Below are 26,370 nucleotides of genomic sequence, written 5' to 3'. Positions count from 1 at the left end.
GATGGTATACAATTTGTGTATGCAGTGATTGCTCTATGGTGGGTCACTGGCGCATGCAAGTCAGTACTTAATGTTGCAGTTGCCAGGTGATGGCCACACATGTGCAGACCAGCCCAAAGTGACGAGAGGTCTCCCATATGATAAAATTGCCAAGTATCACACCATGCGAAAGCTAGAAAGCAAGGATCTCTGAAAAAGCTGTTGACATGATCTTACCATGTTGCACGTGTTTCACTCATTGGAGCATTTTTACTAGTAAATATAGAGGGGGAACCACCTCATGGTGAGTACTTAACCGAAAAGGTAGATCAACCCCTGGGCCATTTGCAAATGGTTACTATTTAGTTTCATAGAAAAGGGTTGGTGCCGTTTCTTGTGGGGAAATGGGGTGCTCCCTCCAATGACTTAATCTGGCACATTCTGGTTGGACCCTATTTTATTATCATCCTGTGCTGGAAAGACGTAGCGGGACTATTAATCTAACTATGCTATGAAAAGTTCTGGAGCTTTGCCACAATGGGAAAATTAACATGCTATCTAAGAACTCTGAGAGATAATAAAACTACAGACTACACAAACTGGCAAGATTTTATTTCGTTTATTGATAATAATGATGCATACATACAGGTGCCAGACGAATACACCTGTTTCTTCTTTTAGGAGCCAGTGGAAAAAGCAGCTGCTTTCAAACCAACAACATGCTGACCTCTTACAAAGCAAAATGATAGTTTTCCCTTTAACTATCTAACCCAGCTCACCTCCCTATATTTTCCAACATATCCTCTTGCTTATTCAACTTTTTGCTATCATGGGCTCCTTGGGGAGGAAGGTTGGTACATAATTTCAATAAATAAATAATATGCAGATGGCTGTACTGATCCTACGTTATTTATGTTTCGTATTACGTTATGTGTTCGTTTCTTTGAGATATATAATTTTCAAAATTAGCACACCCCCAAAGAAAAGAAAAAGAAAGAAAAGCCCTGGTGCCATTTGGGGTTTGTTTCTAAGTTTCTTCCTGCTGCTGTAGCTACACTACAAGATTATTTTTGTAAATAGCATGAAGAACTGCCAGCAAGAATTGATAAATGTTTGATCAAATGGGTTGTTTTCCTTTGCTGAATGACACGGATCCTGAATAGTTTACACCACTGTACAAATCTTGCAGCTGCAGAGTGATTGCCTTTAAAACACGGACATTTCCAGTACATAATATTGCAAGTAATTAGTGACACCAGGGCATTACATGTGTTCCTTGTGCTACAAAGAAGCAGCCTTACTCTGTCTTCATCTCTGTGTGTGAATGTAAACCAGGAATAATGGCAGTGCAGTTAATAGGGAGTACTGGTCCCATCAGATTAGTGGGAAAGAAAGCATAAACCTTTATCAGGCTAGATCCATCCTGTATGCTAGTAAAGCAAAAGGTGCTCAGGTGTGCTTTGGAACGTTGCCCCAGAATGAAATCCCATAGTCAAGAGATGCTGACAGGCATGTAGGTCTATATAAAATGGCTTTTTCAGTTGCTGCTTTCTAAACATGTGTTGAGAACTATCCAGAAAATGAATAAAGGTGCCTATTTCACAGCAACACCGCAACTGCTACTACAATTGTTGACTATTTGTCTACTATCTTTACAGTGTTCATTATTTCAGGAATCCTCACAATGCTCCTGTAAGGTTGGCCAGTATTAATGCTCCCAAGAAATAGTATATTTTCTGGAGCCAATTACTGAGTTTGTGGCTGAGGAAGGATTTGACCTGGGCATTTAACTGGCTCACATTCTTAGCCACTATGTTTTTGAGGATCAATTTGCTTGTGCTGGGCATTTTAGGTATTGCAAGCCCCTTGGCCATTTTTGCAGACACATATTGTATTTTATTGTGTGGCTAGGGAAATGGAAGCCCTCAGAATTGAAGTTGTGAATACGTTTCACTGTTGTGTATTCTGCATCCTGCTGTCCCGCATGGACTCTTCCCCCAGGCTCTGTGAAGATTCGGAATACAGACCCTGTCTCCACATTGAAAAACCTCCCATGGAAATGAAACTATCTCAGCACTGCTGTGATAGAAAGCCTCTTTGTTTAACACGAAGCATAGAGAGAGCTATTGTGCTGCCGAACTGAGGTGTGCAAATTGCTCCCACCCCTGTCACTTTCTAACAGGATAATGTAAAAGTCATTCTGCAGGGACAGGAAAAATAATAATTTGTTAATTCCCCTCAGTATTCCACACTTCTTCGCCGTGTAGCTAATTTTCTCTGAATACCTTATTAACATTCACAATGGCTTTGCAGGCCCACCCTAATAGCTCTCCACTGAGGCAGGAACTGTGAAGGTGAGAGCTGACAAAGATGCTATGATGATTTTTCTCCCTTCCACGCTTCTAGGGTTTATTATTCTGGCTTCCATCCTTTGAGGGCCGTCCAGATGATGAGAGTGGCCAAACTCCAGTGCAGTCACGACTTGTTTCCTCAGGCCCTGGAAACCTTGAAGGAGGTTAGTTTTGCTCGTTCTGCTTCTACCCTTTCCCCTTTCCTTCGCTCTCTAACTGCTGCCATTTCCCTCACCCTCCCAGTTCACCCCCGCTGCTGAAATATTAACCACCAGTCGTTTTCCACCCACCCCACCTCCGCATTTCCTTTTATCCACACTGGTACCGTAGGCAATAGCTGCGCAGTGAGGTGATGGGTCATTGCTACTTACCTAGTTTCCAGGGGTGACTTCCTTTAATATCAGTTGTTGGTAATTACTGTTCAGTAGCCGGGGGGTATCATTAATCACCCCTAACCTTGAGTGGCAAGCAGCTATTAAGATGGACGAATGAAAGAGTATTTCAGTGCCTTAGTCTGCTTCTCATGCTCCCTTTAAAATATTGATTATGTTCTGCCTAGCTGCGTGGGGAATACAGACTAAGGAGTAGGTGAAAACACATCTATGTGTCGGTAATCCTAGACAAGGAAGGGGTACTATATCGATCTGAAACTTTTTGATTAGGATTTTAACATAAAAACGGAAGAGGGGGACCAAAATCTTAAATTGGTAGGCTGGCGTCAGTAGGAGTTCACGTCTAAAATTTGATTTTTCACAAACGTCATGTTCAAATGCTGCCATTGACAATAACAGCTGATTTTCAGCTGGCAGTCTGAGTTGGAAAGCAAATGCCCCGTGAATTCTGACAAGTTTTTAATTAACAATGTCTTTTAAAAGTCACTGTGAGTGGAAGACAGTGGTGGCTGTACTGCATTTTATATTGTCAATTTGCCAGAGGGATTCTAATTGAATCAAGTGCAAAATGGATTTTAGGATAATTTTTGTTTTTAATGGGGGGGTGTTATGATATTTGATTTTTAAAAAAGAAAGAAGAAACCTTAACAGACTTCCTTTTAGAATTGTTAATAGTTTGCAGGCTGATTCAGGATTAAAATCTGTCTCAAATGCACAAATGTTCATTATATTTGGAGTGGAACATTTAGTACTTCTGCTTTGTGGACATGGTATGTGCATTCTTGCATTGTGATCACTTCATATTTGTTAAATCTTTGACCCACCTCATTCTAAGAGGTAGCAACACTCTGTTATGCCCATTGAACAAAATACCTTCCTATATATTAATACAATATAGTGAATTAAAATTATCACCTTAATCCTGAGCTTTAAAGGTAGCCCAAATAAGAATATTTACAGCACCTAGGGAAAAATATTACAGCTTTACTCTCTCTCCCTCCCTCCACACATTCTGTTAATAGTGTGCTATTCCACATGATCTCAGTTCCATGCTACTCCTGTGCTTATTTCAGCCAGCAGCTGCCTTATTTGGAATTTCTCATCATGAGCTTGTGATAGAGTCACAAAGTGCAAGGTACATTAGGGTTACCAGACATCCCCGGTTCCCGGGGACAGTCCCTGGATTTGCAAATCTATCCCTGGGAAACGTGGCAGCGGCAGCTTCAGCAGCCCGGAGCCAGCCTGTTAGCGCAGTTGGCTCTGGCTGGCTTCAAGAGCTGCTTGCTGCCGTGGCGCCCGCCATTTTTCCTGTGCCACGGCAGCGAGCCTTCCCTGATCTGTCAAAACAAAGGGGGGAGGGGAAAGGAAATCAGGGAAGGTGGGCAGTGCACCATTGCCCAGTTTTTTTTAAAAAAACTCTGTGCATTTATGTTTCACAGGGTGCAAAAGAAGGGCTTTGCACCTTTATGCATGTGTGCTTGGGCCCAGGGTCTTTTGCCTCACCATCCCCACTATTGACTCCCTGTTGCTACTCAGCTTCACCCACAAAAGAAAGGGTCCCCAGATTCATTGCAAAAAAATCTGGTAACCATAAGGTACATGGTACATATTTGTGAATACACAGTATAGTATTCTGACAATTGCCTAGCTTACTGCACTTCACTAATTGTACCTTTTTAAACTTGTAAATGTATCCTAAGTACTAGTGTGACTTTCTTCGCTAAGGACTTAGATCAAATGAGGATTCTGAAATTCAGTTGAACCAGTGCAATACTTATGCATGATAATGGTTAGAACTTGAATTGTTGTTGGATTTTATGGTGTTCAGTTCTGTAATACATCACTGATCCAGTTGAACTCAAGACCATGTACTTACAGAGTTGCAGGTCGCCTCTTATCTAGGCACTGACCAGGCCTCTCCTCCCTCCTTGCACTGTTTTGGAGATTCCCCCGACCCTCCCCCAAGCCATTTTCGTGGGGGGGAGTGAGTGGGGAACCCCCATTGCGCTAGCAGACGTCCTTGCATGGGCTTTGACTGTCGGGTCCAGTTAATTGAAACCGGCTCGTTATTTAAATAGTGCACAAGAGAAATGGCACAGTCCTTCCTGAGCTGCACTGTTTCAGACTGCAGCTGGGAGATGTCAGAGATTGCAGTCGCATATAAGCTCCCTGCACATGGAAAGGGATCTAGTCTGCTGCCACTATACCCCGTGATACAGGAAGGTTGGTTCTGAGTGATTATAATAATATATCAACTTGTCAGCCGAAATATATATTCCATCTGTATCAATCCCCTGCTGGGAAAAGCTCAAAGGAACATGAGCAAAAAGCCCTTCTGCTCCAGAGTGATGCTGAACTCTTTCTGACTATATGTCATTTGAACTGGTTCTTTCCAGCTTGCCCTGTGCATTATTAACTGCATGTGTGATTAAAGTAAAATGAGTATGGCTTTCTAGGCGTTTGTCCTTCCTTTGCTGCCTCTAACAGGCATTCATTTTAATCAAGGGACAAAGGAGAAACAGAAATGATTTCCTCAATACTCTGTCCTTTTGCTTTGTAGAGCATCAGCATGATGGAGTTTGCTTCCTCCTTTCATCATGACTGAGCGGTGCAGCAGCATATTTGCATACTGTTACATACGCTGATGTTAGGTACCCTGTCCAATCCCAATGCAAATTAGACACAAATGAATGTGCTGGGCTTTTATTTGCATTCAGAGACACATTCATACCAATTATCTAATGAAGCTTTATATTCTTGGGTAAAACAACTGTGTGGCTTCTGATACCGTGGCCTGTCGTGTATTTGTGTGCACAGAACAGTAATAATAATAAATAATAATAAAACCAGTTCCTTAAATCATGAGAGAAGCCACTGGTCCTACGGTGCTCAACAGTCGCTATGATTGTTTTATCCTGTGGAGGAAACAGCTTTTGTGTAATGACTTCTGTATGTACACATTGTAGTATTTAGCTTAGGCTGCAATCCAAACCTCTCTTTCCTGGGAGTAAGCCCCACTAAATTCAATATGACTTACTTCTGAGTAGACATGGTCAGGATTGCATGGTTAGTGTGCATGCATTTTCTGATCAACCCATACACATAGCCCAAACCAGGCGCATAGCTCCAGCTTCCACAGGCAGTTCCTTTGACAGCATTGCATGCTGATCAGCACACGATCTGGGCTACTCTTGCTATTTATCCCTCTCACTTTCCCTTTTATTCTTTGCATAGTTTTCCCACCCCTATCTTTCGGCTTAGATTTTTGTTTTCCTTCAGTTCCTTTGCACCTTATGGTGCCCCTGCTCTCTTCGCAAATGAGCTTCTCTGGAAGCAGGACCTGCTTATGGAAGGTGCCAAGGCGATGTTCTCCACAGCTCCTAGATCTTCATGACTTTGCTCCACTCTAGGCCTGTTGGCGTCAATGTTAATGACCAATCCTGTCATCCTGCACTGAGTAGCTGCTGATAATGGGGCAAATCTCCTCTAGTGTGGCCACCTGTGTCTGTATTCCTTTTTGGACATCTGCAGATGAAGAGCGTTGCAAATGCGCAAAACAAAAGAAAAATTAAAAGAAAAAAGAAAAAGCAGAACTTTCCAGCCAGAGCAGTTGAGAGGCATGCAATAAAGAATGATGGATTACCTGTCTGTCTTTTCAGGCTTATGATATCATGAAAGTGACCCATGGGACAGAACACAGCCTAGTGCACGACTTGATGATGCTCAAGGAAGACTGTGAGGCTGGCCTGCCATTAGAATGAAGAAGACCTGCAAGAAGACATTGGAGAAAGAAAATGTCTCCTTACACAATCTATGTAGCTGTCAAGATCTCATTAATCAGAGAACAGTTAGGAAAAGGTTCCAGTTGTTTTGGTGTGTAACCTGTATATTGTTTCTTCTGCTAATTCTTCAAAGGACCTTTCACACCAGTTTCTTGATATTTCCACCAGAAGTATGCTGTCTGCAAAACAACGTGTTGACAAAGAAACTTGGACAGTTCTTGGTAAAAGTACAATATACTATTAATGACGTAGAAAATGATAATTTCTGGAAATGATTTTCTTCATTTATCATGGTAGCTAAGGTACTCTTTATATGTCATGGTAACCAATATTAAACAAAAATAAAATCTTATATCCAAAGTATTTGAATTCCATTTTTATTGCTGCTTTCTCTCCTGCATTGCATCACTTCTTTTCCTTTCACATGCTGTCATTTTGAGATATGGAATGATCCTATGGATGAATTTGTTTTACATCCTTTCCAGTTTTAGTTTGCCTAGAATATCCACCATTAAGTACCATTAATTTATTAACCGTGGAATTTGCATACTCAAGTTGCATCTGTTCTTCTAAAGCTGTAAATCGATTCAGCTCCTCCATACTGATTCCTTTGAGTTATACAGACTTAATATCATCTGAGCTTGATTGGTGCATGTCTTGGGGTAGTTTTCTGCCTTTGTTGGGTTCAAGAGGGATGAGGTAGGTTTCATAAGAAGGAAGGAAATCATATACACACTGATTACTAGTGTGTAAACTCAACTGAACATAATTAGATTTTCTTCTGTCTTAACATGCATAGGATTGCAATGCCAGCCTTCTTTGTCATTCAAACACTGTGTTTAGCTCAGGAATGTGATTTCATGTACCCAGCATTTGGAAAAGTGGTTACCAGTTCTTACCATAAGGGTTTTTTTTAAATCTGCATGCGTTCATATCTTCCTTTGCAACCAAGAAACAAGGAAATGCCTTATTCCAATTCAGACTGTTGGTCAATCTAGCAATCTGACTGGCAGCAGATCTCCTGGGTGTTGGGCTAATAGACCCTGCTAAAAGGTTCTCGAAGCTTGGACTCTGTACAGGGCTAGAAATGGAATCTTACAATTCCCAAAATCTGCAGTGGCTACTAGTCAATTCACTAATAATAAAAATACAGCACGTTGTTTCTGATAGCAGCTACAGTGGTACCTTGGGTTAAGTACTTAATTCGTTCTGGAGGTCCGTACTTAACCTGAAACTGTTCTTAACCTGAAGCACCACTTTAGCTAATGGGGCCTCCCACTGCTGCTGCATAATTTCTGTTCTCATCCTGAAGCAAAGTTCTTAACCCGAGGTACTATTCTGAGTTAGTGGAGTCTGTAACCTGAAGCGTATGTAACCTGAAGCGTCTGTAACCCGAGGTACCACTGTATTTGTTACCCCAGTTTGCTGCGTTCTTGGGAAAGTCTTTTAGCTTCACCTCATATTTAGTGTGAGGAAGGGCCATAGCTCAGCAGGAGAGCATCTGCTTTGCATGCAGAAGGTGCCAGGTTCAATCCCTGGCATTTCCAAGTAGGGCTGGGATAGATCCCTGCCTGAAGCCCTGGAGAACTACAGCCAGATGGTGTAAGCAGTGCTGAGCAAGATGGACCAATGGTCTGACTGTGCATAGGCCGCTTTCTATGTTACCAACAATAATGCATTGGAAGAGTGAGAAATTGCCACTGAGCAAGACATTTTAGCCAGTGCAGTTGCCCTTAATTTTTTAAGCCTTAAGTGGGTGTTAACAAAGCCAGATATTTCTGTGAGAAATTTAAGCAGAAACCATTTACATGTTTTGAAAGCTTCAAATAATAATAATAATAATAATAATAATAATAATAATAATAATATCAGTATTTATCTGCCAACCATCTGACTGGGTTGCCCCAGCCACCCTGGGCTGCCCCAAACAGAATATTAAAAACACAATAAAACATCAAACTTTTAAAACTTCCTTATACGCCTTTAGCGTTTGTCCCTGTTCCCCTCCTCCACCAGGACAGTTTACTGCTTCCTTCCCATCCATGACTGTCATTTTATTAATCTCTAGTCAGCTTCTTCACAACAATAACTTGACACCATTCGGTGAGAATACATTTCTGAGAAAATGAACACTCCAGGTATGCTTTACAGCCTCATCTCATGAATGCAAACGCTGGAGACTCATCTCCCCTCAAGTGTTTTGAGCAAGTTATGGTGAGTGTAGCATTGTGCACTTGAAAAATTGAAATTTCGGGAAAGGTTGAGTCATGTCAGCCACCCAAGGAGTGCAATAATCCAAGTTGTTGTTGTTGTTGTTTTAATGGCTGGTTAAGAAAGGGGAAATGTTCAAGGGGAAGGCCAGATCCAGGCATTAAGGACCAAACTGGAAGTTTAGTAAACTGCATGAATTCAATTAAGTTGCATGTTAAAACAAGTGCTCGTAGAATATGTGTGGGGGACACTTAATAGGCTTAGGACCATGTGTGAGCCAGTAAAGGGAGTTTCTTTTCACCATAGTCTCAACGAAAATTGTCCCAGCAGCTGCTGTTGGCAGTGGTGGGAAGCCTCTGTTAAACCTGTCCCCATGGTCCTGCTTCTGCCCTCACAGCTGCTATTTTCATTTTTTAATGGTGCCATGTTAATTGTATCCACACAGTGGCATTTCTAGTTTGGCTCTTAGCAGTGTTACGGCTGTGGCCAAGTTTTAAAGAGATGGGCAGCTCATTCTACCATTAAGTGGTGCTGCTGTCTCCAGATAGGAGGTGTGACACCTGCTGAAAGGATAAGCCTGAAAATCACTATACAAATATCCCAAAGGCATATTACATTTCCTACCTCTGCTGGGCACATATGTACCTGAAATTTTGGAGATCTAGTACACTATAAATGTAAGCAGTGCCTTTATTGTGATAGTCCTTACCAGAGTGGAGTGCTGGCAACTCTTTAACCTCTTTTCCCCCTCTACTGAAGGCAGCCATCTTTTGCTGGTAGTCACAGCACATTAATCAATATGGAACTACCATCACCTCATTTTTTTTACACCAACACCCACTGTGTGCGTAAGGTGTTCACATATAATAAAGGTAGACACTTTGATAATTATTTTCTGGAGACCTTCTGAGTGGGAGCTTCACCAAAAGTACGGTTGTACCTTGGAAGTTGAACGGAATCTGTTATGGAAGTCCTTTCGACTTCCAAAATGTTTGGAAACCAAAGCACGGCTTCTGATTGGCTGCAAGAAGCTCCTGCAGCCAATTGGAAGCTGTGGAAGCCCCGTCGGACATTCAGGTTCCAAAGAACGTTTGCAAACCGGAACACTCACTTCCGGGGTTGCGGTCTTCGGGAGCCAAAACGTTCGACTTGCAAGGTATTCGGGATCCAAGGTACGACTGTACGGCTAATTACATTTCTTAGAAAATTTCCTAACTTGGGCTGTAAATCTCTTCCTGTGCAATCCTCAATAAGTGTACTCAGAAATAAGCCCCTCTGAGTAGATAAAGGATTGCAGTTTTTGATGACTAAATCTGGAATGCCTGCCTCAGTAGTTATGCAGCACATTAAATATATTAAACCTTCTACGTTGTCATACAAACGTTCCAGAGTAGGTCACAATGATTCTTATTCTTAGAGAGAAAGTATGGTGACTAAATGAATGCACAACAAATTTTAATTTTGAATCTGGTTCCCAAATAATCCAAAGGGGAAGATGCTGGATTGAGATATACCATGCATTTTGGAGACATTCAGTTTAATGAGGGACACAATTATTTGTTACATGGAGGCCAACTGCTAAACCACTAGACCTGGTGAGGAAAAGGATACATTTGTCCGTTTCGCAAACAGACTAAACAAACATTGGTACTCCCAGGATATACACTTAACATGTGACGTGGAGGCTGTCAAAGTTTCACATCTTTTGTACAGAAATGGAAAGTACTCCCTTTCATTGATTACAGTTTATTTCATTCTTTGTGTTTCCTGTCGGCAGGAGCAATAAATGAAACAGGCATTTATTTTAGTTTGAGAGTTATTTGTTGGACAATTTAATTTCTGCAGGGTAAATGTTGGAGAGAGACAGAGAGCGGCAAAGGCAGAGGGGAGCTTGTTGCTCTCACTGTTCTTTTACACACAGTGTGGGTGATGCAGGAAAAACAAAACCAGCCAATTATAAAGCTCAATGAGGTTTAAATAGTAACTTTGTGTTGACTAGTTAAATAGCAATTTGTACTCTTATCTGTTTTAATGTATTTGAAATGTGTCACAAGCCACCTCAACAACTTCTAATAGTAATTATTATTATTATTATTATTATTATTATTATTATTATTATTTTATTTACTATTATTATTACTATTATTATTAGAGTTAGAATTAGAAATACTACTAAATAAAAAATACGTATTTTGTGCTTGGGATAATAAATAAAATTCATAACATGGAGCCCAGAGATATAAATGATAAAACCTGAAATTTCAGTTCAGTATAATTTCTACATTACAACAGAACCAAATTCAGTGCAATGTATGATAATGCTAACTCTACCTACAGGCCAATTTCTGTCTTCTCACATGATACACAATTTGCTGAAGGATCCGTCTCTGTTTCAAACGGTAACACTTTTTTTGCTCCTCACACCAAAGTTTCACAGAAACTACATTTTCTGTTGCATTTGATCTGACAGCTTCCCTTAAATTCATCACAGACGATATCAGTGGCAGCCAAGGGAGTAAAAAAGTCAGCAGAATTGATTTGTTGGAAGATTGGAGAGTGGCAGCCTAGACTGTGGGCATGAGGCTCCGCTGCTGCTTGTCAGCAATAAGACCATCTAACAAGAGGCGATTTTCTGACTGTCGTATAATATCACTTATGTTGCTTCCTTTAGCACAGTAGAATGCTTTCTCCTTGAGTCCACGGGTGGGTCATCTGCGCTCATAAAGTAAGATCAGATGCACTCTCTCAGTGACTGCTGCATCTTTATTTCTTCTTAAAAGGCAAAAAGTAGGGGAAGCCAGGGGAAGCCACAGAACCATGGAAATTCAAATCATTCAGGGTTGTAAATCTTTGAAGCTGCTGGCACATACCTGCTCTTTAGTGAATGTGCCACTGAGATCCTGTTCTCTGCTCTATCAATGTAAGATATTATGTTGACATTACTTCTGGGCAGTGGGTCCACACTTCTGGAATGCTGTCCCCCATGAAATATGAGTGTCTTCAAATTTTCTGAAGATTTCAAGATGGGAAAATGAAAAAAAGAAAGAAAGAAATTCATTCCCCCATTTTTCCTTTTTGATGTGTTAATTCCTACTGTTCAAGGGGTTGTAATGTACTTTTGATTGTATAGTTATTGTGGTTTGTTGTCTTTTTATTAAATTGTGCATATTGCCTCGGAGGGAGGGGCAACTGTGTTCCATAAGGTGGTCAGGCAATAAATAAATAAACACACTAAAACCTAATCGTTTTTAGTGGGGTTGGGTACACTTCTAAGGGCCTCCAGGTTTTGCCCTGTATATTAGGATCAAAACATGAGTGCCCCCCCCCCCGCACGCGCTTTGTGGCAAAGGAAAAATAAGTTTTATTCTCAATAGGATGGGTGAATAGGTCACTTTCCGTTCCTGCAGTGTCTCATTTTTACAATTTTCAGTTCAGTTTTCCACATTTCTACATCAGTTTCTGGTTTGTTTGTTTTTTAAAAAAAATCTCATAAAATGTGCAAATTTCTCCTACCACCCATTTGTGTGTGCAGTTTTGCATATTGTACACATTGATGCAAAACAATTTCCCCTCATATCATGCATTTTAGTGTGTTATTTTCAGTAGTATATGCATTTATATGCACGCTCATCACTAGTATGTGCATTTTTGTGCGCGGTGATTGGCTGCAGAACTGCATTGCAAAGTTTGAAAAAGTGAATTTCAAAGGATAGGTGTGTTCACAAATGGCTTTGGAAAATGAAAAAAAGTTTGCTTTTAAATGTGAACTGAATTGAATTTCCTGATTTTCATGATTATCAGAAGTTCAGATATGAGACGACTTCTGTGCCATCGCCTTGGCAAAGTGCTGCAAGAATCACAGGAACCAAGCTAATGACTGCTGAACTGTCCACAGGGAGATGCTGGTTCACAAATTGTGTCTCTGAATGAGTGAGCCCAGCTGGGGCCTATATAATATCATGTCACACAACCTTAATATTTGCCTACTGGTGTCTCTTCTTAGAACAAAATCAACATATTTATTTTGTTTTTGCAATGGCCCTGGACACTATAATTCTTTACCTATAATTATTTTGAGAGATTGTAGGTTTGAAATTGGGACCGTAGAGATTCGTTCTCCAAAGAAAATGAAGAATTCAGTCTTGGTAATTAGGCTCTGCACAATCCTATGTATCTAGACCATCTAACCAATTCCCAGTAGCTCTTAATGAGATTGAGACTTCTTAAATGTACATATACATAGAGTTGGGGTTGCCAGTGTAGCGCTTGTGTGTGCAATGGCACCCTTGAGAGCGTCCTCTGCTACCCCCTGCTCACTGCTGCCATTGTTTTGAGGTGGCAAGGGTGATCGTCCCATTTAAAAGCTCTCTGGGTATCATTGGAGCAATCATTTTCCTAGCCACACCTACCTCACAGGGTTGTTGTGAGGATAAAAGGAGGAGGAGGAAAACATTCCAACTTGAGCTATTTAGAGAGAAAGTAAATGTAATAAATTAGTGAATTATCACATAGCTAGATTTGCTGATATACCTCATGCCTGTGTGCCCTCCTTTATCTCCTTTTACAGATGTTAAAACGAGGTACTGCAAAAGCCCATTCTGTACGTATTTCCTATAGCTATAAGAAAAAACAGCATGATAGAAAATTGGCATTCCTGGAGGGTTAATACTGTTCTGTTAACAACTGCCAGAGCAAGTAATTCATCATGCCTCGCCATTGGGAAGCCAGAAGATTCATTTCTGAATAATCAGTGGCAAAAAGAACCAATAAATAATAATATTTAAAAGGTCATTGTAAAGAAGAGATAGAATGTGATTGTCCCCTTCCCCCTTTTTTCTAAAGCCTTTTATGTGAGAATTAGTCAAGAATTTATGGCAAAATGTAGAGACAATCTGAAATTGCCTTTCATACCATTTTGCACTTATTATGAATATTTATTCGGTTTGCCCTTTATGGCAAGTCTGCAACTCAAGAACATGGAGGGGAGTGAATTGAGAAATGGTCCTTAACGTCGTCTCTTTTGAGGCATTCTAATACTTTAAGATGGTTTAAAAAATTAAAAAGTACCACACCCAGGATTTCACATGTGAGCTTGAAATGAAGCCAAGTCAATCAGTGACGAGAACACCCGATGATATGATTCTCTGTAAGCCAAGACAGCTTCATAGAAGATCCCGATTTTAGCTACTAATTGTCCATGTTTCATCACACCTGCAAAGAGCCTCGTTAAATCAACAGCATCACAAATTTTTGAAGCATCCAGATTTTTGAGGCCTTAGTCTTTTCAACAATCACTACACATCTCACATCTGGACGGGTGGAACTCCTATATCTTCTTATTAGCTGTAGATAGAGTGAAATCTCTGTCCCCATTTACGAAACTTTCTTGACTTTAAGAAAGCCGACTTCATAAAACTTAGGGAAGTGCTGGGTGAGATCCCATGGACAGTAATACTAAAAGGAAAGGAAGTTCATGATGGCTGGGAGTTTGTTAAGAGGGAGATAGTAAAAGCACAACGTCAGGCAATACCAATGAGACGGAAACATGGAAGGTGCCTAAAGAAGCCAGGGTGGCTATCTAAAGAACTTTTAACTGAGTTAAGATTAAAAAAGGATGTGTACAAAAAATGGAAAAGGGGGGAAACCACCAAAGAGGAATTCAAACAAATAGCCAGCACGTGTAGACACAAAGTCAGAAAAGCTAAAGCACAGAATGAACTCAGGCTTGCTAGAGAGGTTAAAAGCAACAAAAAAGGCTTTTATGGGTATGTTCGTAGCAAAAGGAAGAACAAAGAAACAGTGGGGTCACTCAGAGGAGAAGATGGTGAAATGCAAACAGGGGACACAGAAAGGGCTGAACTCCTCAATGCCTTCTTTGCCTCAGTCTTCTCCGATAAAGAAAACAATGCCCGACCTGAAGAATTTGGAGCAAATGATTCAGCAAAGGAAACACAGCCCAGAATAACTAAGGAGATAGTACAAGAATACTTGGCTAGTTTAGATGTATTCAAGTCTCCAGGGCCAGATGAACTGCATCCAAGAGTATTAAAAGAACTGGCAGATGTGATCTCAGAACCACTGGCAGTCATCTTTGAGAATTCCTGGAGAACAGGCGAAGTCCCGGCAGACTGGAGGAGGGCAAATGTTGTCCCTATTTTCAAAAAGGGGAAGAGAGAGGACCCAAATAATTACCGCCCAGTCAGTCTGACATCAATACCAGGGAAGATTCTGGAGCAGATCATTAAGCAAACAGTCTGTGAGCACCTAGAAAGGAATGCTGTGATCACCAATAGTCAGCATGGATTTCTGAAAAATAAGTCATATCAGACTAACCTGATCTCGTTTTTTGACAGAATTACAAGCCTGGTAGATGAAGGGAACGCAGTGGATGTAGCCTACCTTGATTTCAGCAAGGCATTTGACAAGGTGCCTCATGATATTCTTGTAAAGAAGCTGGTAAAATGCGGTCTTGACTATGCTACCACTCAGTGGATTTGTAACTGGCTGACTGACCGAACCCAAAGGGTGCTCATCAATGGTTCCTCTTCATCCTGGAGAAGAGTGACTAGTGGGGTGCCACAGGGTTCTGTCTTGGGCCCGGTCTTATTCAACATCTTTATCAACGACTTGGATGATGGACTCAAGGGCATCCTGATCAAATTTGCGGACAACACCAAACTGGGAGGGGTGGCTAACACCCCAGAGGACAGGATCACACTTCAAAACGACCTTGACAGATTAGAGAACTGGGCCAAAACAAACAAGATGAATTTTAACAGGGAGAAATGTAAAGTATTGCACTTGGGCAAAAAAAATGAGAGGCTCAAATACAAGATGGGCGACACCTGGCTTGAGAGCAGTACATGTGAAAAGGATCTAGGAGTCTTGGTTGACCACCAACTTGACATGAGCCAACAGTGTGACGCGGCAGCTAAAAAAGCCAATGCAATTCTGGGCTGCATCAATAGGAGTATAGCATCTAGATCAAGGGAAGTAATAGTGCCACTGTATTCTGCTCTGGTCAGACCTCACCTGGAGTACTGTGTCCAGTTCTGGGCACCACAGTTCAAGAAGGACACTGACAAACTGGAACGTGTCCAGAGGAGGGCAACCAAAATGGTCAAAGGCCTGGAAACGATGCCTTATGAGGAACGGCTAAGGGAGCTGGGCATGTTTAGCCTGGAGAAGAGGAGGTTAAGGGGTGATATGATAGCCATGTTCAAATATATAAAAGGATGTCACATAGAGGAGGGAGAAAGGTTGTTTCCTGCTGCTCCAGAGAAGCGGACACGGAGCAATGGATCCAAACTACAAGAAAGAAGATTCCACCTAAACATTAGGAAGAACTTCCTGACAGTAAGAGCTGTTCGACAGTGGAATTTGCTGCCAAGGAGTGTGGTGGAGTCTCCTTCTTTGGAGGTCTTTAAGCAGAGGCTTGACAACCATATGTCAGGAGTGCTCTGATGGTGTTTCCTGCTTGGCAGGGGGTTGGACTCGATGGCCCTTGTGGTCTCTTCCAACTCTATGATTCTATGATTCTATGAAACAGAAACCAAACCAAAACAACAGGATTCTTTTGTGGCAGCAAACACCATGTTGTGCAGTAGAGAGACTTACTTACAATGAGATTCATCATATTTTTACGATCCTCCCAAGTGATGATGGCTACAAATGCTAGTTCTGCTTACTACCTTTTTGTACCTCCTCCAAAAATGTTAGGACAATGTGCAGGGTTTTCTCCCATATTATCCTCTCAAAAATACTATCAGGCAGGTTAGGCTGAGAGATTGTCACTGGCCCAAAGGTCACCCAGCAGACTTAATGGCTGATCAGGAATGTGAATCTTCTCTTCCCCTCCCCCTTACTCTTTCTGCTTATCAGAGTTTGGGATTAGGAAGTGGATAGACAGCTGTGCTTGTGCAGGCATCTGAAATGTTATTTTAATAGTATGAAGTACAAAGTCTGCCACTTGAATAATAACAAGCATCAGATGAAGGAGGAATCAGAAAGAAAGAGATCTGAAGCTGAACATAGGATTATCGAGAGTCAGAAATACAGCTATAAAAATGGAACATAAAAATCCATCAATGTATTAATTAGGTGTTATGCTTTTAACAGGGCAGAGAAGTATTAAAAGCATTCTTAATAAGGATGATTAAAAGCACATATTTTTAATCATCTTTATTAACCACAGAAGTATGAGAGTTGTATTTGGCATCACCAGGTAGGGAAGATGAGGCATTCTTGCTTCTTTACCTGCCACACAAAGAAACCGTACTAACAAGATAGGCATCTACAACTTTTCAGAGTGTCACTTAGCCCATTCCCAGCACTGACAAATGTCCTTGTGTTGGCTGTGTCTGGAAGTGCTGGTGATACAGGAACATGAATGCTGTTGTGGCCCAACTGAACTTGGCTGGAAAAAAATCTCATCAACTCTTTTCCATATGGCAATAACAATTCCGAGTTGCATCAGTCAAAATAAAGCTTCAGTCTCTATGCAAAATCAATATTTTGCCTATGTACATTACTCTAGGCCTAGAGGCAAAAGACTTGCTTGCTAGGCTGGGATTTTAATTTAATCTTTGACAGATTTTGTTACTGAACATGTTCTGTAAATCACATTGGTCCCACTCACATTGGTGCATATTTCATTGTAAATAAATCACACTGGAAAGTGTTTTGAATTGCAAACAGAATGGGATTAGCCACTGCCTTTTGGGGGTTGTTATTGTTTCTGCTCACAGCCCTAAACAGAGATCAAATGAGCACTGGAAATTCCAAGGATTAGGTGCCTTCCAACAAATTTCACTGCAAACGCCAGAATTTTAATTTTTATTTAGCTGGTGGCTTCACAGATAACCTTTGGAAGGCAAGCGGCTTAGGCTGCTGAGGCCCAAAGATGCAGCCTTGGCCTCAATCCAAGCTGTCCTCTCTTAGGGCAGCAAAAGTCGCTCAACACAAGGCATGGCATACACTTGTTCTTTATTAGGAGTGGAGGGTTATTGGTTTGTGTTTGTTTTTTTAAATGTGTTTTGTGTTCTCATTTTGTATTTTTACGTTGTGCACTGCCCTGTGATCTTTGAATGAAAGGCAGTATACAAATTTAATAAATAATAAATTATTACCTATTAGGGATGCTTGCTGCTGATCTTGGAAAAAAACATTTGGTGACAGGGTGGTGGGATAGCCAGTACAGAAATACTGTTGCTATTCTGCTTTGCTATTTTCCTGGTTGTGCTATTTTCCAAAGTATATAATCTTAGCCAATGAAACAGGAAAAGTGGCTACAGCTGTTAATACTGGTCATTGACTGTAAGAAATTGATTGATTGACTACAGCTGTCACCAGGCTGTTGAGAATTGTTTTTGTCTCTTCTCTCTCTCTCCTCCTACCCTTGACATTGTTCCTCATTTTTCAGACTTTAGCATCAGTGCTAGTCAACATGCAGTTTTAAACGTATGTATTAAAACATTGTGTGCTTGGGATTAAATGTTTTCTTGCTCAGGTGTTAGCCTGTTGAGCTAGCAGTCTTAATCATGGGTCTTCCATTCTGCAACTGGAATTGCAGTGGAAGGGAAATTAAGTGTTCAACTCCATCACTACCATGTATTGAGCAGGCTGGAAGTCTGGATGTATTTGAGTATATAATGTCAGCAATGTTTAATACTGTACATGGCAAGGCTTGCAGGCAGTGATCCTTGTTGTGTTTCTGGGGGTGCTATAAACACCCGAGGGTGTGCCTGTTTTCATTAATGAAAAGTTGGGAGATGAAGTGCTAATTGAGGCACTACTGGAAATGAGTTTTCTAGAACTGATGTGATCACTTTTCTCCTTCCCTCATTTTTTTGGCAGGAGACTGATTGGTGGATGTGTGAAGCTGTGGTCCAGTAGCACAATGTTAAAGCAGAGAGAGTGTTTCTTGATGTGGCTTTGCTTGTGGAACACCAGGTGACTGGATTGCTTTTTATGAGGCCAAATCTGAGTGTTTTGGCCTTATCAATATACATAGCTGAGGATGGGAGGAAATGTAGATTTGGTCATCATCTTAGTCCTTCCCAGCAATCTTTTGTTTAGATCCCCACAGTGGTATCAACCAGTGATCTTGTAGTAAATAGTAACCTTACTGGTAAAATCTTTTAATCCCTTAAAATGTCTATTACTTGACTCTTACTTCCTTGGGGAATCATTTAATTAGCCAGCCTGTGGTGGAATCAGCACGAATCCAATTCCTATTGGATGTTTAAGGCAGTGCTGGCTCTCATGTGCACATTTCCTAAAGTAACTTTGTAATACTGCATTATTCGCCGGCAAAAACCTGCTCCAGAAACCTGTGGGACGGAACCAAGTGTTTTCACTGAAGGAAGACTTCCAGGGAAGCACAAGAATTGGTAAGATAAAAGTAAACATTTAATGCCACTATATTTTGATATCTTTTAAACATCATATCTTTGACAATATGTTTCACACCTCATATACCACAAAAGGTAAGAGATTCTTTTTTTAAACCAGCAAACAGTGAACTTTACATTTTAATGGCAAAAGGCTTGACATATTCATTCAATCAGTTTCCATTTTGTGTGTGTTTCTCGGTTACTTTTCCATTCTTGTCCTACTGCTGTCTGGGTCCACCCCCTCCCTGTTGGTTCTTTTTCCAGCAAAGTGGAGGTGAGGAACCTCAGAGGCTCTGGGGTCAAGTGCTGCCCCCCAGCCCACTCTGTCTGGCTCCCAGGACTCTTCTCAGGCCACATCCCCTCTCTCTAGGCCAACCCTCACCAGCCCTCCTTGAGTGATCTTGCTTGACTGGAATGGGTCTTTGAACCCCGACAATGGCTCTTGGTTGCCTGGATCAAGGAAGGTGGGTACGTTTGCATGGAAGCTAGCATGTACAAAGGTAACATTTACATTTGTCTCTTCGGCCACTTTTGTCTCTGGCCCCACCCATTGCTGGCATGTGGCTGACCCCCTGGAAGGTTGCACAGATGGGAATGTGGCTCTGGGTCTGGAAGAAGTCCCCCACCCCTGTAATGGAGCTTAGGTGATATAGCAGACGATTTGTGTGTAGATCTGTCTTCTTGTGGAACTTCTCGTGACTGACTCAGTAGAAGTGATTCCCCCTAGCAGGGGTCTCTCTCCAACCTTACGTGACTTTATTATACCACGGTTACTATGGAAAAGGACATAGCCACAGACAGAATGAAATGGATTCAGCAAATGTACACTTCAATGCATAGCACTTAGATAAGCATTTCCAATCATGATGGTTAAATAAATTATAAAGTACAAGCAATTCTATAAAGCAAGAACATCCTGAGTTTACAAATAAATTATGTCCTTCATACGTCAAATAGGTGATGGATGTCAGATAGCAGTTTCAGCTAGGGAAATTGGGGAAGGAGCTGAAATTTAGAAAAAGTAGTATCTATGTGTACATAAAATCTTTAGGCGAGTGAGTGTTTTATTCAGATACCCATTCACACGCATATTATACAATATATAAGGTGGCTAAATTCATATAGAGAGTATATGTCATATAGATATAGCTGAAACTGCTTTAAGCACCACTTTTATTACCATCATTTTATTATAAAATATGCTCCAGAGTTGAGTAGGGCCACTCAAAGTTTTACAAAATGCATCCTCTCCTCCACCCTTGGGAGATGTTGAAAGGTCAGTTTGAATGGGTGTTGTTCGGGCTCAAATAACCTACCACGGATTTTTCCTGCAACAGGAACATCTTGGACCACCTTGATCAAGCAGGCTGGAAGTTAATGCTTGAATCTGAGTACCAGGAATTCAGTAGCAAAAGGTATTCTCAAGATGGTACGTAAAAGAAGTTCATATCAACTCCACTGGCAAATTTGTGGCCAAGTTTGGATAGTCTGACAACAGAAGTTTGAGAAACATGCCACATCTGCTTAGTTGGCCAGAGGCAGATGCTCCAATAAAATAAAATAAAAACTTTCATCTGGAAATAGTTTAGAAAAAAATTGGTTGCTCTCATTTCTTGACTATTAGCTAGAGCAGAGGAAAAATTCTATGAAGCATCATGGGTGCTCAGCTATTATTTTGCAACCTTCGTGCAAGGTGGAAGTTATTAGCTAAAAATTAGTTAGGAAATTGTCGAATGAGCCAAAGAATCACAGCCAAGGCTTCTCTGGGCTCTGAAGCATATGATTGCCAAGTGCAGTCACCAGAGCATATGGGCCACTGCTTTCCTCGCTGACATCTGTGGTAGCGAGTTACCATTTAATGAGAGTTTGCTTAATGTTTTACATGTTGCTTATGATCAACAATAACCATTTTAGATGTTGCTTGCATGTGTCTTTCATCATATATGCCATTTGCCATAGGCACATCACTGTTCCATGCCTTGATGCCAAAATGTCTGTGGTACAGCTCTTTCCCTCAACATAGATCAGGGAAATATTTTGTGAGCTAATTTAGCTCATCTGCTTTCCTTCAGTCCTCTGCCAATTAGAGAAGGCCTGCTTGGGGGCTCAAAAGGCACAGGGGTGTTGTTTCATTTTATAAGGAGCAAATAGTCACGCTCCATTTTGATCACACATTATCTGTTTATATTATACATATAGTGGCAGAGTTAATCCTAGAGGTCTAGAGTGCACCTGACCTTAAATTATTGACACCTAAATGCATTTTTCTATTTATTTTTATAAATGTTTAAACCATTTTTCAAAGGTTTATACGAGGCAACTACAGCCACACAGCTTTATAGGCAGGAGAACATGCATAGATAATAACACAGCCCTCGTTTTAAAATATAGTTTCTATAAAATACAGTGGCATAAATGGCCAGCCTGCTGGTGAGTGGGGGCTGTAAAGGTTTTATGGACAGAGTTTTGCAATGAGCGTCATAAGTTATGCTTTGCTGCTTGTAAGTAGCTGCCCTACCTCAAACACATAAAACATAGCTGTACCACCACACAGATTTCCATCGGTTTATCTATGTACCCTCCTAACCTTATTGTTTTTAACTCAGCAAAGTGAAAAGATGTGTGTGCTATGGCTGTTACTTGTTTTCTAATGTCAGTGTTTAGGAATGCAAATAAGGAAAATTGGGGGGAGGGTTTGTTTGACATAGACAGCAAACAAAAAAATACCATACTAATCTACAACATTGAATATGATGTGGACATATGAATGGTATTTCCACCACCCTCCTCTACCCCTCAGGAGCTGCATTTTGCCCCATGGGGAAAATAGTTTCGGATGTTTTCTGTGTTTAGAAAATAGTTTGGGGGAAAGTGTTACATCCCCCAATTCCCAAAGAGGAAGCACTGGGGCACCCAAACACCACCTTTAGCCTTCTAAGACACTGCCCAATCCTCCATCATCACATCTCATTTGACCCTAGGATTTTGTGCTTCCAAGTTATGCCTGTAATTCAGCAAGTGACACTTGCACATGATGCCTTCTTGGTTTGATCTAGCGAACTTATCTTAAGCAGCACATGTGTTCTTACCAGGCACCAAGAGGCCATGAAGTAGCTTTGCAAATGTTGCAAGCTTGGGCCTTGGGAAATTACCTTACTTGCAAATATTTATTTTGCAGGAAATTTCAAGGAATGTGAAGGCGGGTCAGAAGAAAGTGAGGTGAGAACATATTTCAGAGGAAGATCAGAATTTTACCATTGTTATAAAAGACTTTGTTCATGCACTTGGATCAGGTAGGGAAGACCACATGTTTTTAGGGCCAGGCTTTTGGTAGTCTTTGTCTTCACAGGACACAGAGCTGGTGTGTGACATTTGTGCCATTGTTGTTGTACTGTAGATTCATTTAATGACTCATGAATAATCTGATGAACTTTTAATAATGCAGTTGTGACGGTAAATTGTGATACTAGTTGTTTAATATTTCTGAATGCCTTGTTTTGCGTCTCACAATAACTTACTGAGAAAGAGAAAGCTGGATCAAGTGGCATCTCATCTTGGCATGACTACTAAAAATAAAATTGGCAAATTTTGGAGTTTGTTGATAGAAGTGTTTTGAAGAGATAGTGGAAGATGCTTATCAAGCAGAGATGCAATAAGGTGTTGCTCATTTAACTCTCCCCCTTTGAAGTATTATGTTCTGATCCATAATATATGTACATGTATACAGAAGCAGTCCTCCTTGTCCCCATCCCTAGCCTGATAGAGAATCAAATGTGGCAAAAAAGTGTCTCCTACCCAATCCAGCAGATGGAGCAGTACATATGCTGTTCCATTCTTTAAAAATGTATCTCACAGATCAGAAAGGAGAAAGGGGGCTGGATTCATTTTTTGCAGATCTACTTTTTCTACTGAGCAGGTTTTGCAGCTTTTTAAAAGGGCTGTTTGTGTATTGGTGCTGTGATGTGTATTGATGTGCATCTAAACACAATACATGTCCTCCTTGATCATACAAATGGTCCATCTAGTCCAGCATCCTGTTTCTCATGGTGCTCAACTGGAAGTCTCTGAGAAGCAGGGCATGAAGACTTGCCTTGTTGTGGCTTCAGCACCTGGTATTCAGTGCCTACTGGCCTCTCAGCCGAAAGGTTCCCTATAGCAATCTTGACTACTCTCCATGAATTTGCCTAATCCCTTTTAAATCCATCGCAACTAGAGGCCACCACCACACCTGATTGCTGTAAATTCCACAAACTAGAAGGATGCTGGTCTGATCTACCATAACCATTCCAATGTTCATAGACCCAGAGTGATAACAGGTAGGGAATCATTTGCATTATCTCTGTAACCAAATGAAGGCAGCTCTAGGACAAACGTAGACACACCTCAGAAAAAAAGAGGCAGTGGTCAATCAACATCACTGGTCTTCAACTGGTGGACTGAGATGTGCTAGTGGGTTAACAGGAGCATCACCACCATGCAATATAAGGTAAAAGATTAAGAAATTGGTCCCCAAATTCATGCTTGGATTAAAAGTGAATCCTGGGTCTGAAAAGAATGAAGATACCTGGTCAACATAAACTAAGAGAAATAGTAATTATCTTCATTTGAGCATCCATGTAAATACCACAATCTGAGTACAAAAAGTAACAGCTAACAAAAACAAACAAACAGTGAAGACTTCTGCTTTCCTAGTGATGTCAACTGAAGTCTTGTTATTTTGCCAGAAAATCCACATTTATGTTCTTTAGTAACAAAGTGGACCTCTCCTCTTCCATTACTATCAAATATTTTGGGTTTCATGTACACGGTTTAATATCTTTTTTCTCTTTGAGTGGCCTTACTCTCGTGTGTAACAATAAATGACAGTTAACATTTATTTATATGCTGTATCGGTTAAGAAATATCTCTACAAACACAAGTTACGTAGAAACAGCAAGTCAGAAATAGGATAAAACACCGAGGGAAGGGAAAACAGGCTGTAAATACATTTCAGAAAATGTGTTTTGATTTTTTGTCTTTTTCTTTTTCTTGACTAGCACCATCTGTACACAAGAAAGTATGAACATAAATGTTTGGATAATAAAGATTTGCAAGGCACTTAAGACAGTCTTCCTGTGTATTTTTACTTCAATGGTGCTCTCAGCAGCAGTCGGTCCTACATCTGCTCTTCCTCCCTCTACAGCTATTGTTGAGGGGTAAAGTCACTTCTGCCAGCAGTTCCTATTTACAAACATGTCCTTAAAGATTTCTCAAAGTGCTCTTTCAGGCTAGGAGATTCCACATCCTTATTTCTCAGCGTCTTTGCTTTTCATCATCATCATCACCATCTAGTCAATGTATGCACCACTCTTCAGCATAAGAGGGGGGAAATCTCTTCCACACACAGTCAAAACATGACACCAACCTTCATCCTCATTCTAGGTCTTTGGGGTGCTGTTCAAAAGGGAGAAAGGGGAGTGGCAGTAGTCCAAAATGTTCTCGAGGTTAATTCTTCACCGACGCCCAGAAGTGATGTCAAAGCAGGTGATCATCATGAGGTGGGCCTTGCAATAGTTGACACGGTTCTCTAGTCGCTCAGTCACGCACTCAAGAGCCTCCAAGTACTCCAGGGAATCCAAGTCAAATACTTGCTCCAGATCAACTGTGGGAAAGGAAGCAAAAGGCCCAGCACATTACCCAAATTGGTAGCGCAAGCCCTACATCGCTGTTATCTTTAAGGGCTCATTCACACAGGTGTGTATATTACTCAAGGGACTGGATTCAAAGAACTGTGAAAGGGAAAAGTTTGTGCAAGAAACGGGCAATGCTATGACAGGTAGGTTCTATAGCAGGCCTCAGTGGCCTCAGTGGAAGAACATTGTTAGATTTGTTTTAGCTGTCCTCATACAATGCTCCTGAGTTCAGAAGTCACCATCTGCCTGCAGAAAGGCAAGTGAACTTATGAACAGGCTCTGCTGAAAATGCTCATAACAAGTACAGTGGTACCTCGGGTTACATACACTTCAGGTTACAGACTCCGCTAACCCAGAAATAGTACCTCGGGTTAAGAACTTTGCTTCAGGATGAGAACAGAAATCATGCTCCGGCGGCGCGGCGGCAGCAGGAGGCCCCATTAGCTAAAGTGGTGCTTCAGGTTAAGAACCGTTTCAGGTTAAGAACAGATCTCCAGAACTAATTAAGTACTTAACCCGAGGTACCACTGTAATATGAAGTTCCCTGCACCACATGATAAAAAGTAAATATTTTATGGACCTTTCATAGTACATAAAAGACTTAAGGCCACAATCCTAAAGCCACATCATAAGAGATGTGGCAAAGAGGGCCTCCATCAGTGGGATGGTGGAGTGCCTGGTACATCCACAGGAAGCTCTGTACTGTCAGTGGTGCATTGTTAGTGGTAGGGCACATTGACCCTCACCCCGAAGGGCAAAAACTACACCAGCCCTGGAGCTGGCATAGAGATTTTCCTTCCTACTGATGTCAAATAGTATTTTCTCAACCATGGGAGCTCACCACCACCACTTTAGGATTGCGCAGTAACAGGTTGGCTGCAACACGTGCTTTTGTGGATTAGAGCCCTCTTTTTCAGGTGCCCAAAGTCCTATCCTTAGTGTTATTCTCTGCTCTAAGTAGCTAGCAGCAAAATACTTTTCCTTTATAGTTGAGGTACCCTCACCTATTAATTTAGCTAGCTTTGGCTGTATCTTTTATACATTTTGTTTGCTTCTTTAAAAGAATCCTTCCTAATTTGAATATGGGATTCTTTAATCTCTTTATGAATGAGCTGTATGAACTCTATCCTTTTCTAGCTATATGTAAAAGGGGGGAAAAACAAATTAATGTCTTCATAAGTCATTTCAACCAAATTTGCTTGAAAGTATTATTTCACAGCAGGAGAGCAGATTTAAAATATAATTCATATGTCTGAGTGATCTGAGGGCAAAGGGGGATGGGGAGGGAAATCTCATTTTCAGAAGCTCTGGGGTGAGACGCATAAGCGTTAATCTAGTGATGGCAATATTCCTCACTAGAATGCTGCATAATTCCTGGCTTTGATTCTTGAGCAAATAGGCCCACTTGGTTCCAATGTCACAGTTTAATAGGAATTATGCAGGAACAGTTTTAGAAATGCAGTCCATCCAAATCTGCTCCAGGTCAAACATCAGCACAGGCTTTGCTTATAAACATAGTAGTTCATGACTTAGCTACAGCACCAGTAAAGTTTTGTGTCAATAAAATAAACCACTATAGGCAGTAAAAC

General features: G+C 41.0%; 2 protein-coding genes across 12 annotated transcripts in view; one reads left to right on the top strand and one right to left on the bottom strand.

Annotated features, from left to right (window-relative positions):
- The window catches only part of SMYD3 (SET and MYND domain containing 3), a 362,731-nt gene extending 340,029 nt beyond the window's left edge, over positions 1-22,702 (top strand). For 3 of the 7 annotated variants that reach the window (XM_080997766.1, XM_080997767.1, XM_080997769.1), the window contains 2 exons: positions 2,386-2,494; positions 6,382-6,867. In XM_080997766.1, the coding sequence (XP_080853892.1) occupies positions 2,386-2,494; positions 6,382-6,483 (211 nt within the window). In that variant the 3' untranslated portion in view covers positions 6,484-6,867. Of the gene's footprint in view, positions 1-2,385; positions 2,495-6,381; positions 6,868-18,570 lie in introns of those variants that run through there. The other 4 variants (XR_013983608.1, XR_013983609.1, XR_013983610.1 and 1 more) reach the window with 4 other exon arrangements.
- Positions 21,714-26,370, bottom strand: part of KIF26B (kinesin family member 26B) — a 280,373-nt gene continuing 275,716 nt past the window's right edge. For all 5 annotated transcript variants that reach the window (XM_080997595.1, XM_080997596.1, XM_080997598.1 and 2 more), the window contains one exon: positions 21,714-24,750. In XM_080997595.1, coding sequence (XP_080853721.1) covers positions 24,602-24,750 — 149 coding nt within the window. In that variant the 3' untranslated portion in view covers positions 21,714-24,601. The remainder of the gene's footprint in view (positions 24,751-26,370) is intronic.

This window comes from Podarcis pityusensis (genome assembly GCF_964106645.2).
Source record: "Podarcis pityusensis genome assembly, chromosome: 3".
NCBI lineage: Eukaryota > Metazoa > Chordata > Lepidosauria > Squamata > Lacertidae > Podarcis > Podarcis pityusensis.
The sequence above is the reverse complement of the archived record's forward strand: the minus strand, read 5'-3'. Positions and strand labels throughout refer to the sequence as shown.